This window comes from Drosophila arizonae, chromosome 3, assembly GCF_054131065.1.
Source record: "Drosophila arizonae isolate 15081-1271.41 chromosome 3, UAZ_ARI_1.0, whole genome shotgun sequence".
In the NCBI taxonomy this organism is placed as follows: Eukaryota; Metazoa; Arthropoda; class Insecta; order Diptera; family Drosophilidae; genus Drosophila; species Drosophila arizonae.
Window position 1 is genome coordinate 17766060 of NC_142923.1, and position 19931 is coordinate 17785990.

At 38.1% G+C, this 19931-nt stretch overlaps 7 protein-coding genes and 1 long non-coding RNA gene across 15 annotated transcripts in view; 6 read left to right on the forward strand and 2 right to left on the reverse strand.

The window, feature by feature from the left end:
* Positions 1–64: 64 nt before the first annotated feature.
* On the reverse strand, positions 65–2392 carry LOC108609968 (guanine nucleotide-exchange factor SEC12). Its single transcript, XM_018001763.2, has 4 exons — positions 1933–2392; positions 863–1813; positions 635–797; positions 65–578 (listed from the first exon to the last, which is right to left on the reverse strand). The coding sequence occupies exons 1-4, from the start codon at positions 2071–2073 to the stop codon at positions 493–495; spliced, it is 1341 nt and encodes a 446-aa protein (XP_017857252.1). The 5' UTR covers positions 2074–2392; the 3' UTR covers positions 65–492.
* An 88-nt stretch (positions 2393–2480) lies between these two features.
* LOC108609969 (uncharacterized) lies at positions 2481–6571 on the forward strand. Of its 4 annotated transcripts, none has more exons than XM_089464432.1 (8): positions 2481–2785; positions 3192–3431; positions 3525–4399; positions 4507–4787; positions 5250–5425; positions 5542–5924; positions 5993–6066; positions 6125–6571. In XM_089464432.1, exons 4-8 carry the CDS (start codon positions 4524–4526, stop codon positions 6476–6478), a joined length of 1251 nt encoding a protein of 416 aa, XP_089320558.1. In that variant the 5' UTR covers positions 2481–2785; positions 3192–3431; positions 3525–4399; positions 4507–4523; the 3' UTR covers positions 6479–6571. The 4 variants fall into 4 exon arrangements, with proteins under 4 accessions (XP_089320558.1, XP_089320560.1, XP_089320561.1 ...); XM_089464434.1 differs by having other exon boundaries at positions 3525–3788; XM_089464433.1 differs by lacking the exon at positions 2481–2785 and adding an exon at positions 2792–3108.
* Positions 6572–6805: 234 nt separating this feature from the next.
* Positions 6806–7669, reverse strand: LOC149269808 (uncharacterized). The gene is made up of 2 exons (XR_016269173.1): positions 7506–7669; positions 6806–7438 (listed from the first exon to the last, which is right to left on the reverse strand). It is a non-coding gene; the product is annotated as an uncharacterized LOC149269808 (long non-coding RNA).
* LOC108609976 (uncharacterized) lies at positions 6895–8914 on the forward strand. Of its 4 annotated transcripts, none has more exons than XM_089464443.1 (4): positions 6895–7283; positions 7956–8136; positions 8195–8534; positions 8593–8914. In XM_089464443.1, the coding sequence occupies exons 1-4, from the start codon at positions 7084–7086 to the stop codon at positions 8655–8657; spliced, it is 786 nt and encodes a 261-aa protein (XP_089320569.1). In that variant the 5' UTR covers positions 6895–7083; the 3' UTR covers positions 8658–8914. The 4 variants fall into 4 exon arrangements, with proteins under 4 accessions (XP_089320569.1, XP_017857266.1, XP_089320568.1 ...); XM_089464442.1 differs by lacking the exon at positions 6895–7283 and adding exons at positions 7665–7785; positions 7865–7903 and having other exon boundaries at positions 8195–8914; XM_018001777.2 differs by having other exon boundaries at positions 8195–8914.
* Positions 8915–9277: 363 nt separating this feature from the next.
* Positions 9278–13336, forward strand: LOC108609486 (uncharacterized). Of its 2 annotated transcripts, XM_089464418.1 has the most exons (6): positions 9278–9402; positions 9524–9687; positions 11175–11324; positions 11387–12214; positions 12271–12955; positions 13015–13336. In XM_089464418.1, exons 1-6 carry the CDS (start codon positions 9366–9368, stop codon positions 13323–13325), a joined length of 2175 nt encoding a protein of 724 aa, XP_089320544.1. In that variant the 5' UTR covers positions 9278–9365; the 3' UTR covers positions 13326–13336. The 2 variants fall into 2 exon arrangements, with proteins under 2 accessions (XP_089320544.1, XP_017856695.1); XM_018001206.2 differs by lacking the exon at positions 9278–9402 and having other exon boundaries at positions 9409–9687.
* A 141-nt stretch (positions 13337–13477) lies between these two features.
* LOC108609974 (uncharacterized) lies at positions 13478–15137 on the forward strand. The gene is made up of 2 exons (XM_018001775.2): positions 13478–14946; positions 15000–15137. The coding sequence occupies exon 1, from the start codon at positions 13781–13783 to the stop codon at positions 14921–14923; it is 1143 nt and encodes a 380-aa protein (XP_017857264.1). The 5' UTR covers positions 13478–13780; the 3' UTR covers positions 14924–14946; positions 15000–15137.
* Positions 15138–15475: 338 nt separating this feature from the next.
* Positions 15476–16908, forward strand: LOC108609975 (protein roadkill-like). The gene is made up of 2 exons (XM_018001776.2): positions 15476–16219; positions 16281–16908. The coding sequence occupies exons 1-2, from the start codon at positions 15571–15573 to the stop codon at positions 16760–16762; spliced, it is 1131 nt and encodes a 376-aa protein (XP_017857265.2). The 5' UTR covers positions 15476–15570; the 3' UTR covers positions 16763–16908.
* Positions 16909–19302: 2394 nt separating this feature from the next.
* The window catches only part of stai (stathmin), a 96539-nt gene continuing 95910 nt past the window's right edge, over positions 19303–19931 (forward strand). The window contains exon 1 of the mRNA XM_018001773.2: positions 19303–19521. The gene's annotated coding sequence lies outside the window, so the exon portion shown is untranslated. The remainder of the gene's footprint in view (positions 19522–19931) is intronic.

A 19931-nucleotide genomic window follows, 5' to 3' on the forward strand; every position in this document is an offset into this window, starting at 1 on the left:
ATAATTTAAAAATGAGGTCAACCAATGTTTACAACCTATTTTCATGATTAATGAGACAATTGGATGTGTTAACAATTAAATTTATTTGTAAGTAAATATACAAATTATTTTGTTATGAATATTCCATTTATTGCTATATAACTGCATTCACCTGATTTGTTTTATATAGTTAAATATTAATTCGTTTGCAAGCTAATTACTCTGACATACATACATGTATATATATGTGTACATATATATTAACTACAACGGCAAATTTGAGATAGTTAAAGCAAAATTATGATACAATAACGAAAATGACTTTGAGAGGAGTGTACGAGAGATAAGGCAGCCGGCACAAAAAAACAACTATACACTTAAAATAATATTCAGTGGGGTGTTCAGAGGAGGAGGAGATGGGGCAGGGGCATGGGGTCTATTACAAAACTAAACATTGTTTATCAACTAATAATGCAAATTGATTTCGCTGGTCGACCACCAGTCCAGACAGTCTCAAATGCCAATGTAGGAGCAGAACACGAACACCACAAAGATCATCACAATCATAAAGACAATGGCCAGCCAGGCGGGAATCGTGCCTGCAAAATGCGATACGAATGAGTATATCGAGTACATTGGGTTAGGTTTAGCTTACTTCGCTGCTGCAGACTGTGTATGCACACTTTATTGTCGACGGAGATGGATAGAACGGCTGCTTCCGTGTCGCTCGATATGGGCGGACCCTCCTCGTTGGTAATGGGCAGGAACTGCAGCCCGGTCACAAACATCGAGTGAGCATGAGGAATGTGCAGCACACGCTGAAAAGTCATAGGCAGACAATTAATTACTGTGCCTCAATTGGGTAAAAACATTGCCCACTCACCTGCAGACTGAAGGCTATGTACATGGATACGCTGCCGGAGAACATGGTGCCGACGGCCACAAAGCGTCCATCGTCCCGCACAGCGAGCGAGGCTAAACTCTCATCGATGGGCACCGCTGCCCGCAATTGGCCGCTCGTGCAATCCCATTGCTGTAGATAGCCCCGTTGCTTGCCCACCTTGCCCAGCGGATTGGCTATGGTGAAGAGCCGATAGTTATCCTTGTGTGCCTCCACAGTGCCGTAGCGACAGCGCTTGAATAGGTATTTAGCGCCCTCCGGCGTTTGCCATTGCAGCTTGTAATGCTGCTTGCCTGTGCTCAGGTCCCACACAATGCCCTGGGCATCCTTCGAAATGCTTACAATGCACTTGGAATCGGGACTGAAGTCCAGGTCGTCGATTTCTTTTGTATGTGCCGCCAGCTGCTTGATAAGCTTTATCTGTGGAAAACTCCAGATGCGCAGATGGCCATCGGTGCCGCCGGTTGCCATCAGCTGGCCATTGCCACTGATGCGCACCACGCGCTGCAACGGCTCGGCGCTCTTCAAGAAATCCGTCTGCACCACATCCGCTGCCTGAATGTCGAAGCGCAGCCGATGCAGTTTGCCGAGCAGCTCCTGATTGCTGGTACCGCTGCTCTGGTTCTGTTGTCTGTTGTTATGGCCATTGGGTAGCGCCTCGACGCCAGAGTGTGCAGCGCCACGCTGTCGCACGCCATTCTCGTGCGGGCGCTCCACTGGCGCTGGCTTTCGATCCCTGTCTCCATCCTCCTCGGACTCGATACGCGGCTGCACATAATACATTTGACAATGTGCCTCCTGGCCGGCACACAGATAGGCACGTCGTCCGCTGTTGCGCACTGCGAAATTCATGACCACATTGGCGCCCGTCTCATGGCGGAGCACCTCTTCCGCACAAAAATGGCTGCCATTGTGATAAAGCTCATAGATTTCCTATCAAGAGTAAATTCCAACAAAATGTTAGCAGTTATTGTTAATTATTAATCGCACGATATTTATGGTCCCCATTGTGCTGCAATGTTGACCCATTTCAGCATATTCGACACACTTACGAAGCCATTCGCGACGCCTGTTTTGCTGGAGCCGCCTCCACCGGCAACCAGAATGTGGCGGCTGGTCAGCATATCGACGGCGTAGAGAGGAAAATTGACGCGCGCCAATAACCCATCGCTGGGCCTGCGTGTTGGTGCCATTATCAATAATTAATAATTAGTTATGCTTGCTTTTTCGTTTTCTTTTCTCTTGGTTTTATCAGCAGCTCTGAGTCAGACGCATTTATTGTATTCTACAATACTATGTATGAATCTATATTATTTAGTTAAATTTAATTGGTTTCAAACGTTTGATTTCATATCCTAAGTTACTATGGTTTATCGTTTACTATTTACACTATTTATATTAGTTATTTTGTAATTTATTTGTCGCGTCGCTGTGCCGTGAAAGTCTGTCTAAAATCCACGTACACTTGACCCGATTCAGACATTCACTAAGCAGCGCAGCTGTTTGACACTCACAACGAAATGTTGTAGCATTCGGCCACTGTTAAAGGAACTCAGTAGGTTCTGCAAAGAGTAGTTCTGTTACTTTTAATGTTAGCTGACAGCTCTGTTGTGACGTCACATTTTCGGCTTGGGCCACTAACCAAAACTTGAATCGCTGCGAACAATTTGCAATTTTTGTGCGGTGCTGCTATTTGAGAGACCTCAGAGAGAGAGAGAGAGAGAGAGAGAGAGAGAGAGAGAGAGGGAGGGAGAGAGAGAGAGTGAGGAGTGGGAATCTGTTCATTTCGTGCTAACGCTCACAGCGCGCTGATTTTGCCGTGCTTTATTTGTACTGCCACTGACCAAACAGCAGTGGTACTGCTTAAGGCTCAAATACAAAATTGTCTGGTCTCATCAAAGCATTGTAAGTACTTCATGTCTAGTCTATGTGTTCTCTGGTTAGTGGCCACTGTTAAAAGACACACTTAAACGTGGTTAGTGGCTCTGCTATGCCAGCTGAAGTTAAGTTTGGCGAGCACTCAAGTAGCGACGTCCAATCTTGATCTAGTCGTCGACCGTCCCAGAATTGCCTGAGGCATTATTCAATTATTCTTTTACAAGAAAAATAATGGATAGACAGTTACGATAAAACTATCTTATATATAAAATTGTCGTGTCACGGTGTTTGTTGCCAAACTCCTCCGAAACGGTTCGACCGATTCTCACGAAATTTGGTGTGCAGGTCAGGTACGTCGGAGAATCGACCAACATCTATTTTGCTTGACCCTAAGTTTAAAGTATGGGCCACCATTAATTTTTTGTTTCTTTAGGCAACGAACTACCGATATCATCCAGTAACGCAGTGTGTACACTGAAGCATGGAATGCTTTTGTCATTGGGAATTTGCCAGTAGGCTTGATAACAGTGACAGTTTTCGGCCATGCTCTCACGGTGAACGTGAACGTGATTAATAAATATACGTGTTTTATTAGTATTAATAAGTGAAGTATCATTAATACATTAATTAATTTAATTAATTAATAAATATACACGTTTTATTAGTATAAAAGGTAAGGCAAATAATGAGCAATCGAATACAATATTACGTCACTGCATATCATCAAACAGTTCTTCAACTTTATTTATTTATGTTTGATTAACAGACATCAATGCCACGAAAACGCAGGGGGGCTAATTTGAGTCGTCGAACCCTCAAATCTAGAGGAATGCAAAATATCAGAGCACAAAGATCAGATGAAGAAAGGCAACATAGCAATGCAAATGTCCGTGTGAGAATGGTGCAGTTACGTGCATCGCAATCGCAAGAGGAACGAGATGAGCGAAACCAGCAAAGACGATTACAACGAAGAGAAGCGCGCAGATTCGTAATCAACAGACGTAGACAAATTGAGCGACAACGTCAACAAGTAAATAGAGCATTTACATCACATTCATTACTTCGCCTAGCATTTAAATATGAGCCTGATGTTGAATACTGGAGCCGGCACTGATCCATATTCTTTGCTGTTCTTGCAGTCAATTCGAAAATTAAAATCATGTTTTCAAATGACATCTTTTGGAGCAACGGTAATAGTTAAAAATACTGCTGCAAATGGTCAACCATTTTATTCCACATTCAAATTAAAGGCTAAGTTGATAGTTGCACGTTGCAACTATAATCATCTCAATTCAAACAAAGTCGTGTTATGTGTTACAGCACTTATAACTCGAGATCTGATGGACCAATTTTCATGGTTTTTGATTTGTTAGATTTGTCTCCGCCCCGATTTGGAGAGTATATCTTAAAAAATACTACAAAATTGACGAATACTTGAAAAACGCGTTATTTTCGCTAAAGGTTCCTTAATTTCGGAGCTGTCAAATTTTCATTGAGAATTTACCCAGTAGGCTTGATAACAGTGACAGTTTTCGGTCACATGCACATTTGAACGAATGAATAAACTATTATGAGTATTTTTTAAAAAAGATTGAAAAATTTTACGCGTATATTCAGAAGCAAAATATATCGAAAGTTCTGGTAGGTACTGTTATATTTGTTTGTCTTAAACATTAATTTGTGTAAATTATTTATTAAGGTTAAGATTTATTCTACAGTTTAACAAAAGTGTAAATGTCTTTTCATAGGTTGTCTCGATTGTTTTATGTGGTTTTGTGCGAGGGCTTATTCAGTATTACTATTAATAAAAATGCCGCGTCGTAGAAAATCTAATCTTTCCCGGCGGACCCGTAATGCAATTAGGCAACGGAATATCGCGAGTCAATTATCTGACGAAGAACGAGAAATCGCCCGAGAAAGGCGCCGCATTAGTACCCAGCAAAGAAGGGCCTTAATTCGTGCTTCTCAAAGAGAGGCAGCCCGTAAAACGGCAATAAGAAATGGTTCAAGTATTTGTGCTGCCTTAGTGGTAAAGTGACATTGCCATTATATATCTATCTATATTAATATTATTTTGTATTATTGTTATGAAAACCTAAATTAGTTCAGCTAAAAGGTAACACGACATTCTTTGACTGTTAGGCAGTACGAAGTTCGCGCTGGCATCTAGTAATAAATAAAGCATACTTCGGTTGCTTACAACGCTTTCGACACACACATTTACTAAATTAGTTATTTTGTATTTAAGTACAAAATATTCCCTAGAAATAATGGATATGGCAAAACAACGTTTGCCGTGTCAGCTAGTTTCACTTTAAAAATTATGAAATATTTAACATTTGTACTCATCTGGAAATGTTATTTTAAAAGAAACAGCTGTTTTCTATCGAAAACTTATCGAATTCTCACAGCCAAAGAGAAATTGCAGTATTGAATTTGTGATTTGCTTGTTTTGTGCTCGCAATTAAAAATATATTTATGTATTATTAAGGCAATGACAAGTCCGAATCTGGCGACTAAAAATGATCCGATGGTAGCAAGTGATTTGGAAATCGGCCCGATCAAAATCGAAAAGGGCACGAGCACAGACGATGAGAGTAACGAGGAGCCAGAGCTGGAGACGCCGGCGAAGAAAATTCGAATATCCGAACAGCCAGAGCCAAAGAAGTAAGTTAAACCTATCAGGAGTTTAGTGAAGAGGACAAAGTTTCAGTTAGGCGCATTCTTTATCCTACAAAAAATATTCGTGATCTAACATTAAATGAATAAATTAAAAAATTCAGTGAAAAAATTAAAAAACGTGGAAAAAACTTCTCGCCGGAGGAGGAGCTAACCCTGGTAGAGCTTGTCGAGGAGCGCAACGATGTGCTGAACAACAAGAAATCGGATGCATTTACGTGGAAGCACAAGGAGGAAGTCTGGGCAGAGCTCACAAACAGTTTCGTAGCGAAAACTGGAGTTAACCGCGAATGGCGGCAACTGAGGGACAAATATCTGCATATGAAGCGTAGAGCGAAAGTGGAGCTGGCCAAGGAGCGAGCACACTGCCAGCGCATGGGCGGTGGGGAACCAGTTACGCCCATAGTTTCAACTGTTTCGGAAAAAATTGTTGCCATGATCGGAGATGCAGCGCTGTGCCTAAAGAATGCCCTGGAGACTGATGGATGTGAGTAGTTATTACAAAAAAAAAAAAAGTGAAATAATAACAAATAAAAAATAAATTCTTTTAAACAGGTCAGCTGGAAAATGAGCAGAGCTTTGAGGGGGACGACGACATGATGTATAATTTCGTATCAGGAGATCTGGATGTAAGCGAATTGAAATTGCATTCAGCACAGCTATGTCTATATTTTCAACATCTTCCAGGCTAATGATATGACCGTATCGGAGGACGATCTGACCAGCACGAGTTCCAAGTGGGCCACCAGTAATACGGCCAATACAGTTCGGCCTCCAGTTCTCAATAACAAACTACCCGACAAAGTTCCTAATTCCAAAAGTACCCTGGACGAGGAGAGATTAAAGCTGTTGCAGCTACGGCAAAATTTCTGTAGATGCGAAAATGAGCGAGCGCAGGAAAAACACGAACTGGAAATGTATGAGAAGCGTAGCAAACTCGAAGACGAGGCCAGAGAGCGTAAACTGCGCATTGAACTCTTGGAGCTCGAGATAAAACAGAAGAAGGCCAAACAGGAGCAAAGTATACATTTATTTAATTAGTTGTAAGATAACTGCAAAAAAGACTAACTATGGCTATAGGAAACTCAAATGTCCATATAAACAATAGGCTAATAAATATTTAAATGCAAGTTAGTTTAAGTTGTGAAAATGTTTGTATCCATTTACTTTAATTTAAGAACTGACTGATAATACGTTGTATGTTAGCTATGGATATATAACATCCATAAGATGTAGTTAGTTTTAGGCTGATTTCCGTCTATAACGTAACTTATATAATTGGCTATAATATTTCAATTGGAAGTATACGTAAATAATATACCCAAGCGTTATTATTTTTAATTTGAAAAGAAAGAATATATAGACTAATTTATAATGCATTTAAACTATATTTATTATTATTTATTAACTTTGTCATAAATTATTCATATACAATGTTCGTTTGAAGATGATTTAAAATATTTGAATTCTGAATTTAAACATTTTGCTTGATCTGCCTCTGTTACAGGCACAGCTGACTGTGTTATCGATAATAGAATTGACCTATCGGAACTGCTAACACCCAGCGTGAAATTGCAGAACCGCAATTGTCAGCGGCAAAGTTGAATTTTCGTTAGTCGCCAAAAGAGTTAAGTGAAAATCGTAGAATGCCAAGTTTAATCAACACCGGAGGGCTATTGTCGCAGAGGGATGAAGAACAAATGGCTGATCCACTGGCAGCAACGGCGCTGGACATTTACATTGGACCCATCAAAATAGAGCAGGATTTGAGCACGGATTATGAGAGCTTTGAGGAAGCAGAGAAGTCGTCCGAAAAGAAACGCAATGGACAGAATTTGCCAAAGAAGTGAGTGAACTTGAATCAACTGCATAGGCATATTTTAGGTCCAATTTATGTTTATTTATTATAATTCATTCCGTTAATGCCCTTATTAGATTCAATTATTCATTCAAATTTGCGGTAATTGAATTTTGTCGGCATTTTGAATTTTCCTGGTTTTCCTGAGTTGGTGTAGGGATTTTTTCATTATAAATTGCCAATTTGTTGAATTCAATTAGAATTATATACTTATATGATTTTATAAAAGCACATATTTTCTATATTTAAATTAAGTTCCGATAAATGTCAGTTTCATGCTGCTTACACAAATAGCTTAAAAATGGCAGCCGAAAAAAACGGAGCATTTATAGTGCTGCAAAACGAGCAAAAATTTGTAGGCTGTAATACATTTCTTATAATAATAGAATAGTATCACTATGTTCATAAAAAAATTAAATTAAAATTGTATTATATTAAGTTGATTCATTCAATTTTTAAGAAATAATACATTTTTAATAATAATAGTATGGTAGTTAACATTTATTATGTTCAAATTGTATAATTAAGTGAAAATGTAAACAACATATTTTTCCATTGATCATTTGCAGCACTAAAAACAATAAAATTGAAAAAAAATCTAACATGGTGTAAGTTAAAGTTTTTACTCAACGATTAACAATCAATTGCTTTGTATTACAGGCGCACACACAAAAATCGAGAACAGAGCAATATATTAATAGAGTTTATGACCAAACATCAGGAAATTGCCAAAGGACTCGGTAAAGGCGAACGCTTTGTTGTGGATGGCAAATGGCGTAGTCTCGCAGATGATTTGAACGCTGAAGGACCTCCCTATAAGAATGTTTCCTCATGGAAAAAAGTCCTCACATTTAATTATTAATTTATATATATTTGTAAGTCTCTATTTCAATTCACAGGTTTGGTCTGATTGGAAAATATCCATAAAGAAGAAACTTTTGCAAATCAAAAACCAACCAAATCAACATGTTGTCCTAAACCCTGCTGAGGAATCAATTGCCCATCTGTGTGGGTTTTACGATAAAGTGGAAATTATTAGTTGCGGCAAATCCTCTGGCTATCCTAGCGAACAGGACGACATATCGAATGTCAAACTCGAGCGTCGTAGTTCCCAATCTAGAACTGAAGACGAAAGTCTAGCCGATCTGTGCGGATCCTATGAAATTGTCGATATAATAGCAGGTCAACAAAACCCAATATGCGTTGAGCAGTCGAAACCCACAATTAATGTTAGTGCGGGTAAGGATAAAATTAAACGCAAGCACTCGGCCGATTTAGATGCAGATCTTGCTGACAGAAATCGCAGGCGCAGTCGTTATACGGACAGTCTTGAGAACCTCTGTGGAGCTCAAAATGCATTAATGACACGCGTCGCAGATAGCCTTGATGCAATGCGTTCCACAATGGCGGAGCAGACGAATACTATGCTGCAGCATTTCAAACGAATGGAGGAAATAGAATTGAAAAAGCTGGAGGTTTTGAAATGTCTTAAGAAATAGTACAAGTATTATACAAATAGTATTATTTACCTAGTATATATTGTTTTTATATCATTATATTATACTAGTAATAAATGCATATTCTGTGAATGTGAAAAGGTCCTGGACTTGAGAAATAAATATTTAGGAGTTTAAAGGTTTTTTATTAATGTGGTATTTAAGATTTATTTTATTTATCTGCTTCATAAGCGTAAAGTTTATTGAATCTTTTTACATAAGCATATATAAAATGATTAGTTTTATGCTATACTATATTATTATTATTAATTCTATTATTCCTTAGCCAAGCCGCAGACCCCAGTTGCCAGTGCCTAATTCTGGAGTTAGTCTTAATTTTATATTTATTCTAGTCTCTAGTAAAGCAAATTCTTCCTAATAACTGTAATTATAAAGAATTCAGCATTCATAGTTTACATCGCAGTCTATAATCAATAATTTATATACTTTCCATATATCAGCTTTTAATTTACCAAATTTGAATTTTAACATTGGCGCGCACACCGCATATTATTTCCATTGCCATTCACTCTTATTAGCATACATACGTATCTTCAATTTTGAGCAAGTTGGCATGCCCGAGTCTGCAGTAGCTAATTACTATTTACAGAGTAAGTATGTTTGTATGTATGTTATGTGTTTAAAACGAGCATAAATACAAATGCTGAGCTTGGGCAATCCATGCCAGTCAACCACAATAAAAGCTAAAAACAATGCTTAACATTTTCCAAGTCAAAGATGCAAACAGCATCAAGCTGGAAGCTGTGGACCTTCAACTCGCGATGGAGCAATCAAATTGGGAACAGGCACAAAACAGCACAGAGCAGCAACAGGACGGGATTTTCGCGTGGGGAATGACAAAGAAGCAGCTCAAAACGAGCTCTGAGGTAACAGAGGTAAGTCTTCAACATCTCATATTATTATTAAACAATAGGGAAAGTTGGTAACGCTGCCAGCGAAAAGAAAATATAGATGGAGATAAAAGTAATTACTATACATGTAATTACTTAAGTAGTTACGAGGGTGGTTATTAAAGTATTTCAGCTAATAGTAAAATGAATTGTTTGCAACATACTTAACTTTATTGGTAAATGATAAAAATATAAATAAATAGTAAATGATAAAAATATATAAAAATTTAATTAAATGGAAAGGAAAATATATATATATATATATATACAGATTTTTATACCCTGAACCCATTTTCAATGGGAAATCAGGGTATAATGGTTTTGTTGAAATGTATGTAACAGGGAGAAGGAGGCGTGGCAGACCCCACAAAGTATATATATTCTTGATCAGGGTGACGAGCTGAGTTGATTTGGCCCTGTCCGTCTGTCTGTCCGTCTGTCCGTCTGTCCGTCTGTCCGTCTGTCCGTATGTATGAACGCGTCGATTTCCGAAGATATAAGAGCTAGAGACTTCAATTTTTTTTTAAAATGTCCGTAATTACAGCGCGCATATCAAGTTTATCATTAAAATTCGATAACTCATCCCGATCTTTTTTTATCGATAAAAAACCTTATCGAAAACCAGTTATAAAATTATATCTTCTACACCTTTATTGCTAGAGTCTCCAAATTTTTAATGTATGCTTACATGCAATTTATACAATTTCGGTTTTTGTTAAAATTTACCCCCCACCCTTAAATTCTGCCCCTCACCCTCACTTTTGTAAAAAGCGTATTTCAAATACTAGAGACTTGTGCTTTGGCAATTACATGCATATCCATGTTATAATCATAATCTAAAAGTTTCATGAAGATCGTACGTCCATAAAAAAAGTTATTAAACAATTAAGTTCTCATAGTAAGCGCACACTGCAGCCCATGCGTGTTTATGCGTGGGTGCTTGTGTGTGTATGTGTTTGTGTATGTGTGTGTATGTGTTTGTGTATGTGTGTGTGTGTATGTGTATGTGTGTGTGTATGCGTTTGTGTATGTATGCGTGTGTGTGTGTGTCTGTATGCGTGTGTGTGTATGTATGCCTGTGTGTGCGTACGTGCCTGTGTGTGTGTGTGTGCGTGTTTCTTGTGTAAGCTGAAAGACGCGAAAAATTATTGAAATATCTATTACTCCAAGGGTTCAGGGGATCTCGTAGTCGAGCAGTCTCGACTAGAGCTTTCTTACTTGTTAATATATATATATATATATATATATTTTTTTTTTTAGTTTATTATTTTTATATTTATTTTCTTCTTCATCTTTAACTTCATATCAAAATTGAAAATGTTTTAGGTGACCCTTGTTAATTTTTCTCTACACACCCTTTACCGAACTAAGCCACGTAACTTTATTGCTTAATTACTTTAAATTATTATTGTCACAAAGCATTTGACATTCATTTTAATTCAATTTCCATTCCGACTCTATTCAATTTTTAGTTTACGTCGGTTTTCGATGTGGATCCGAATATTCGAAAAGCCAAATTCTCGCAGCGACCGGAGAAAAGAAAACCACAAGGCAAAATGGAAAAGGATAAAAAGGAAACGAGGGTGCCAGAAGTATTTCGATATTTTGGCAGTATTCAAAGAGTGAGGAACCCAAATATATGTATATAAAATATTATCTTAGTTAATCTTTATTTTGATGGCAGGTAAAGGAGCCGAGAGCGAAACCAGGTGCAATTATCGCCACCTGCAACGCGTGCGGCACACGCATCAGAGGCTTCCTCACAGTCACCTCCAACTTCATCAAACATTTGCGTGTGAAGCATGTGAAAATTCACGCTGCCTTCATTGGCTCGAAGTACGCCATAGAAGAGGCCGCAACGGAGGAGGAGCAAAGCGATTCGTTTGAGCAGCGCGTCATGTGCTATATAATAGATAATGCCCTGCCCCTGGCAACTGTGGAGTCTCCCAGTTTCCTCAATCTCTTCAAGAATACCAATTTACGTGTGATGAATCAGGCGAGACTGAAGAGTCGCTTGGATGAGCGCTTTCTGCAAATGTCTAACAGTATTAAACAGCTGCTGGAGAGCCAGAAATACGTTTGCATTACGACAAACATCCGCTCAAATAGCAGCGAGTACAACTATTTCGTTTATAGTTGTCATTGGCTGGACGAGAAGTTTCAGAGGCATTCAGCTGCCCTGGCCTGCAGGCGTTTCTCTGGGGATTACGCTCAGGTATTGGAGACGATACGCAAAATTAACAATGTGTACGGATTTAATAATCTAAAAATTGTGGGATCTATCACAAATAATGATAGAAATTACTCAAAAGCCTTTCAAGAATTCGGCATAGATTTGAAAAAGGAAATAAATACAGAAGACCATACCAATGTCGATGACCTAAAGGAACTCATCTGCGAGGCCTTACCAAATCGAATGGAATGTGCAAGCGAAATACTAAATATTGTAGCCTCTACTGATTTCTTGAAATTGCTGTCCAAGGATAAGAACCTAAAGGAACGACACTTGAAGGTAAGCAAGAATAAAATCCAATAAGAACTCTTTTCATGCCCTTCTCTCTCTTCTAGATCATGGCCAAATGTAGTGCACTGTGGCGCAAATGCTTTTGCTCCCCATCGGCTCAGATCATTGCCGCCCTCTTGGGTGAGGCTTTAGTGTGTCCCGCTAGAAATCGTTGGTTTTCCATATACGATAGCATTTGCTGCATTCTGTTGCACAAGGATAAACTTGGCGAGCTTTGCAGTCGGCTGGCTTTGCATAACTCCTGTTTCTCTGCCAGTGATTTGCAATATCTCGAGGAATATCGCATCCTAATGTCACCCATAGCAACGACAGTCGAGTTTTTGCGCATGGAGAGCAACTTATATTATGGCTGTCTAATTCCCGCCTTGACTTCGCTTTGCGTTAAACTGAAGAGAGTCTCAGATGTCTTGGAACTGATCGACCTGAAGAATTTGGCCTTTGAGCTACAAGTGGAACTGAAGCAGCGATTCTCCAACTATATTCAGCTGGCTGCAGAGGCAAATCATGCAATTATTGCATCTGTTCTGTGTCCTGGCATCAAAATGCGTTGGCTTAATGTCTTGGCCAAGCTTTCGGCCCATGAACAGCGCAGCGCGAGGGAAATACAAGAAATGGTAATTGCAGAAGCTGTGCGGCATGCGAAGGCTACAGAGAATGTTGGCCAAAGTGCTGCCATGGAATCGGCTTATACAACGGGCAAGGATGACTTCTATGAATTCGATGAAATGGGTAAAGTTAAATTATATATTTTAGAAATATAATAATTAAGATATTCTTTTATTGAGCAGATGATGCGTGTGAGACAAGTGATTTGGATATGTCGCAGCCCTCGCCTCTGCCAGCTGCCACGAAATTAATAGAGGATGCCGAAGCACAGCTTCTGGACTATCTAAAAGATCCATGCACCTCATTCGAGACGCTGGCCAAGTATCCTCTATTGCAACCCCTGGCACTCAAATATAACACGCCCCTAACATCGGCAAATGAAGGAGGACTAACACAATCGCATATTAACAGAAATGATCAAATAACGGATCTAGCCGATTATTCAGTAGAAAAACTTATCTTACTAAAGGCAAATTATAATAATAATTATTAAATAATGGACAATTACTGTTCTTGTTCAAGTAAGAAACTCAAAAAAGAGTTGGAAGAAATGTACTTCAATTCCAGTTCAAAGATTCCTTCCAATTAGAATTCTAATTATAGTAAAAGGTTTGCCTGCAATTCCAATCAAGGGAATAATACAGATAAGCATTCCAATTTAAATTTTCTAGAACAGTTTTTCTTCTGAAAGCTTTTCGAAAACTACATTTTTACTAAATATATATATTTTATTTAAAACTGAAAAAGCCATCAAAAAAACTTCCAATCAAACAAATTTCGGAGATTTCAAAGCAAATTGTCATTCACAATTGTGCATCGTAACGATTAATGCCATTCGCAGCGATAGAGCGCCCCAACCATATTCAGAGTAGTATTTGCACGCTTTCAAGTTGTAAATAAAACCTGGAGTAAATGCCGAAATCATAATTTTAAAGGAAAGGACTGAAAATGCCGAAGCAAATCTTAACTGCCAGCAGCGCCAAGAAGAATGTTAAAGACAATAAGGATGCTTTAAAAGATGAAGCGCACCAAAAAGCTGTCAATGCGGGCGCACAGTCGCAGTTAAAAATTGAAGTGAATTTAAATGAAATGACAAAGAAGGCACGGAAACGTCTACGAAACGCAATTGCCAAGGAAACGTCGGAAGTGAACAGACGCAAGTTAGCTGCAGCAAAAGCGCCGAAGAAATCAAAGAAGAGATCCAAAACAGCTGCAGCTGCAGCAGTGGCTCCAACAACCACAGCAATTGCCACAACAACAAAGACTTCGCCAAACACCAATTCCAATTCGAATCTGAATATAAAGGCACCTTCCAATGTTCCAAGTTCCAAACCGAATTCTAGCAAAAGCTCAAACTCCAATGCTGGCAATAGTCAAGTGCAGCTTGGCTTCATAGCATCGAAGAGATCGGCTCCGCTCACTGGGAAACAGATGGCCCGACTGCAGGAGGCCATATTGGATGTAACTGTAAGTAACAAAACAAATTTGCGCCCACAATACGACGACTGCATACCTCAGTCGGAGTGGCTGCTGCTGGTGTGCGCCAATAAGAAGACCGCGAACTGGATTAAAGACCATTTCAATTTGATACGCAAGCGAAGCAGACTGGAAATCGATTTGCTGGAGGAGAATCAGATACCACGCCATGTTATTGAAGGCTACTTCCCCAATAGTACGCATCTGCCGGACGATAAGATTCTGGCATTGATAAATGCACAAAATCCTATTCAAACACAACAATGGAGAATTTTACGTCGCTCTGCGAATGGCAGCACACTGCACTTATCGATAGCTATCGATGGCAACTCAAAACAAACGCTCGTTGCGCGGGGCGGCAATATTTGTTATTGCTTTGGCCGCATCTGTTTAAATCTTAACAACTATACAGCTGATGTCACCTGTACGAGTGTGCACTCGATGCAGCATCAGCTGAATGAAAGTAAATTGGATTTGTACAATCAAGTGTCTGGCAGTGAGTGGAACTTAATTATGGACCAATTAGATTCGGTCTTTGATGGCGTAAATAATGTGCGCACTCCCAATAACAGCATTTCCGAATGGAATGCGCAATTCAACTGTGAATTCAATTGACAGCTGTAAGAAGCTTGAGTCACGTAAGTTAACAATTTTTTACTTTATTTTGTTAATTAATATAGTTTAATTTTAGAAAACTGTATGCAAACAACGGTTATGGGAGGACTCGAAGTCATTTTTAGTAAAATCGTTAAGTTTAAAAATATTTAAAAAGAAAAATAACAGTGGTATAAAAATGAAGTATAAATTGACAAATTAATTTACCATTGTACATTGATTAGTGAAATTCCGTTACGTTATTATTAATATTTCTTTCTATTGTTTATAGAATGATTCTATTTGTTTTGATATTGAAATCAATTTTACTTTAATTGAACTTATAAATATCTTTAAAAAATTTGTATTAAAAAAAAAAAAAAAAAAAAAAAAAAAAAAAAAAAAAGAAATTAAAATGGTAGCATTCCGGTCTGATGTCATTTTGATAGATTTTTAAGGTTCTCAGCGAATGGCTAAAATATTGTGAACGAATAGAACTCGTCAGAAAGTGAATAAATTCTGACAGTGCGAAAAGCAAAGTCAGCAAAGTTATATCTACAGCAGAGAGCCAGAAATTTAGCTTATTTCCGAATAATAATATTAAAAAAAAAAAAAAAAAAAATAATAATAATAATAATAATAAATAAAGCCAATCCAAAAATCCAAATATGCATCCATATGGCAGATCCAAATATATAAATATGTTTCGCATCTCTGACAAATTTGAGAATGAATCGAACGACTGGTCAACTGTTGAGCCAAAAATTGTGAAATTCAATCATGTCTGGACAATCGAAAATTTTGGCGAAGCTTGGCAATTTAGAGAGAACTGGGAATCTATGGATTTTCCCATCGGGGAGCATGAGAACGAATTGAAATGGCGTTTAGAGCTGGCACTCATCAGGAAGGGGGATAACGTATCTGATTATTTCCAGCTGACTGTACACCAGGTCGAACGATTGTATTTTCGTGGAGAGGCTAAGGTCACATGTGCCATAATGAATCATGAGGAGACGCAGCAAAAAAAGTTGTTCAACTTGAGCAGCGATAAGACAGTTTGCTTTGAGCCCTTCATATATTGCAGCAAACTTTTCAATGTGGATAACAATTATTTACCTCACGACAAGTTAACAATCGCTTGCCAAATTCGATTGATTACGGACGCAGCGTGCACGTGCGGAAAAATGAATCCGATCAAAGTGCCGGACACCAAGGTAGCTGAAGATTTCGGCAAACTGTTCGATAATGAGCAGTACAGTGATATTAAAGTTTCATCAAATGGCCATGAAATATATGCACATAAGAATATATTATCAGGTGAGTGGATAGTACGAAATAAATACTCGGAGATTTGAAATTCAATTTTTTTTTTTTTCAGCTCGCAGTCAGTTCTTTGAGACGATGTTTCAAACGGATCTGCACTCACGAAATCGCGTGATCCTTGACGATGTGGATCCTCAGGTCTTGAGCGACATATTGCGTTTCATCTACACCGATCAGGCGCCCAATCTGGATAATCTGGCCAAGCAACTGCTCCAAGCGGCTGACAAATTCAAGCTGGCCAAATTAAAAGCTTTGTGTGAGAAATCGCTGTTCACGCAACTCTGCATAGATAATGCAGCTGAAACGCTTATCTTATCTGATCAATTCAATGCACTTCAGTTGAAGGCGCGAGCCATTGAATATATAAACATGAATATGGATATGGTAAAAGGGACAGATGGCTGGCACAATTTGGCTCGAATCAATCCACAATTGGTGAATGATCATTTTGCTATCGTTGGTAATTATTCCGATACGTTCTTTGTGCGTTCAGATAAGGCAAATTATAGCAAATATTCTTGCGAAAAATGTGGATGAGCAAAAGCATACGCAATTGTTATACTTATATTATTATTTTTACACATACACTCGTATGCATTTATTATTATATTACATTACATATACTATCGTATATATTATATATGAGATTATATAAGAAAATTAAATTATTTTATAAAACTATATTTGCTTATTGATATCAATCGTTTTTATCATACATATGAAATTGTTATTATAAATTCATGTTTCTACTAATTTTTTTTTTTTTATACACAAACTATAACAGCATATCAACAATTAATACAGCAATATGTTTGTATATCTATTTTTTTTTATTTTCTTTATTTGATTTTTAATAGAAGGAAAACACTTAAATTTTTGGCTTATTTACGCATATTTATTAAAAATTTTATGTTACCTGTTATACTTTTTGTACATTTATTTATATCAACTGCTTTCTTTTATTTAATTTTTAACTAGTTTTAGTTTACCAGTCGTTACATTTTTTGAAATTTTTTCAAATCAATCATTCAAATTGTATTGCTACTAACGCTCTTTTTAAAATCAAAAGCTTTTAGTTCCAAAGCTCTGCCTATCTTCTTTTTATAGTCTCTGTATGAATGATTTTCTGCCGTGTCTCTCTCTCTCTCTCTCCCTTTCTCCCTATATAAATGGGTATATATGTATATATATATATACATCCTATTGCCTAACAATTTTATTTTTAGCAAGTACATACATACACTATTGACTCTCTGGAAGGCATTCATTCTCCGCTTGCTTAGCTAAACACTACATACATAAACATGCGTATATTTTCTGACACCAGTTCCAATCAGAACTTCTTAAAACCCGGATGGGATGCGATGCCACAGCTTTGCCTTGAACCAGTGCCAAATAAGGCGCAGCAGACGCTGATCTCGGGTGGCAATTTTTAAAGCAACGCACATTGTATGTCAATTACAGTTTTTATTGCCTACCATTCTTTCTTGTTGTTGTTGTTGGTTGAATGTGAATCAGCTGCGGGCAGCATCTTTGTTTCAAGCGGCGCTTTGCTTTCTGCTTTTGTTCAGCCGCAAAAGGGCGAACAAAGCAAAGCTTTAACTTCCTTCTCGCTCAGTATCGGGCGCTCTCACACTCGCTCTCACACACGTCGACGGCGCCAGCCGACAGAGTAATTAATTAATAAGAGAGAAAAAAAAATGCAAATTGAACGCATGTTTTTTATGACCGCCAAGTGAAAATGAAAATTGTCGCGCAATTTGTTTTGGCGCTCTACAGCGAGATAACGTCTGTCTACGCACCTAAACGTGTTTAAAAGTGGCGACACGCCCCCTCCTCTGCGTCTAAGCAGGGGTTGCTGTGCGTATGTGCAATTTCAAGTTTTATAGCGATTCGATCAAATTTCACTTTTTATGTGATCTCAATTTGATATGTCTAACAAACTTACATGCAGCATACATACATACAAAACACACACACACATACTCTGCGTATCTGCAGTAAATACCAACTGTTTTGACCTCTCGAATCTAATGAGAAAGAAGAAAGGTAAATTAATTGAGGCGTTGGGCGTGTAGGTGGAAAATTTCACTGGCACTTTATTTTGTTTTTTGTTTGAAATTTTGTTTTTAATTTCAATTTTTAGCGTGGGTCTCAGCTTATTAAGTCTTAATGCCTTTGAGTTCACTGCACTTGCGCTGTCAACACACATACATTCATACACACATACGTGTAAGTATAGAAACGACAGTTATCTCTTGTCTATACGCACTATGCTATTTATTGATTTATAGCCCAACAGCCGAGCATGCATTAAGAGATAAGCTAGTTAAAAAGTCACACAATTCTTCTCGCACACTTGCTCACCTACATATGTACATACATACATACATATTGTTTTCTGCAAATCTAAGCGGATGATTTCATTAAAACAACAATAAGAGCGGAGCAGCAATACAAAGGAAGTTACTCAATTAAGCTGTGGGATATTTGTCTACGCTATCAAAAATTCTGCTCAACACCTTAATTCGCTCTCTCTTTGCCCCTTGGCATTCGTTTTACTCTAAGAGTGCCATGTACCGGTTTGTCTAACAACCGTTTTTACTTTAAAATGCTTTTTGAATTTTAACCGTTTGTGGCGAATAACAAAAAAGTGTCACAATTGTCATCTCACTCGCACACATTTGTGCAAGCATGCAAAACTCGCCTGGAGCAGCTTCCCTTAGCACACGCAAAAAAAAAAAAAAAAAAAAAAAAAAAAAAAAAAAAAAACACACACACACAAAAACAAAACAACAAAGTGAAGAGCACAGCTGTCAATGTCGCACTGTGGATCGCAATTGAATTATGCGCTTTTAAATACAAAATTAATATTACTATTTTATTATTTAATCGACTAAAAATAAAAGCAGACGTTCGCTGTTCTGTACTTAAATCGTTTTTTTTTTTTTTTTTAGCTTTGCACTCAATTATGGTAAGCCGTTTGAGTGAGTTGCTTTACTTTCATCACATATTTGTTTAATGCTGCCCATTGTGTCGCTTCTCCTGCGATCAACTACAAAGCAGCCTGGTGGGCGCCTCAGTCGTTCAGTCGTTAAACTTGCGCCACCACGATCGTTACATAGCGCTGTGCGCCGTAATAAAATAAAGTTCAAAGAGTGCAAGTGAATAGAAAGAGTGCAGCTCAATAAATTTTCTTTGTGTTAAAGTGAACCCATAAAGAAGTTATTTTATTTTGGATGTCATATTAAGGTGTACGTGGGATATTCTGTGAATATTTGTAGTTAATAAATCTGGTGAGTACCAAAAAAAATGAAAAAGAGCAGCAGCAGTTGGAAACTGGAAAGAGTTTTATCCGGTTCGTTGCAGTCCCTTTTTCTGCTGCGCAATTGCAATAGCAACAACAACAATTACAGCTGCAAAACGCCGACGCCAATAACTTTGCAGCTCTTTTCAATTCAATGTTGTAGTTGTTGTTGGTTTTGCTGTCGTTGCCCCTGACAGCAGGCGCAGTTTTTTCCTTTTCCTTTTTAGCCCACGCTTTGTTGCTTCCAATTTCCAGTGCAGTTCTTTTCCCTGTTGTTGCTGTTGCTCTTGCTTATTTTATAGTAATGAGCGAGAGCTTGTTATAGCTGCCGCTGTTACGGCCTGTCACTCTTCTTATTGGCATTGCTCTTTGTTTGCCGTTGTTTGGCTCTTCCTTGCA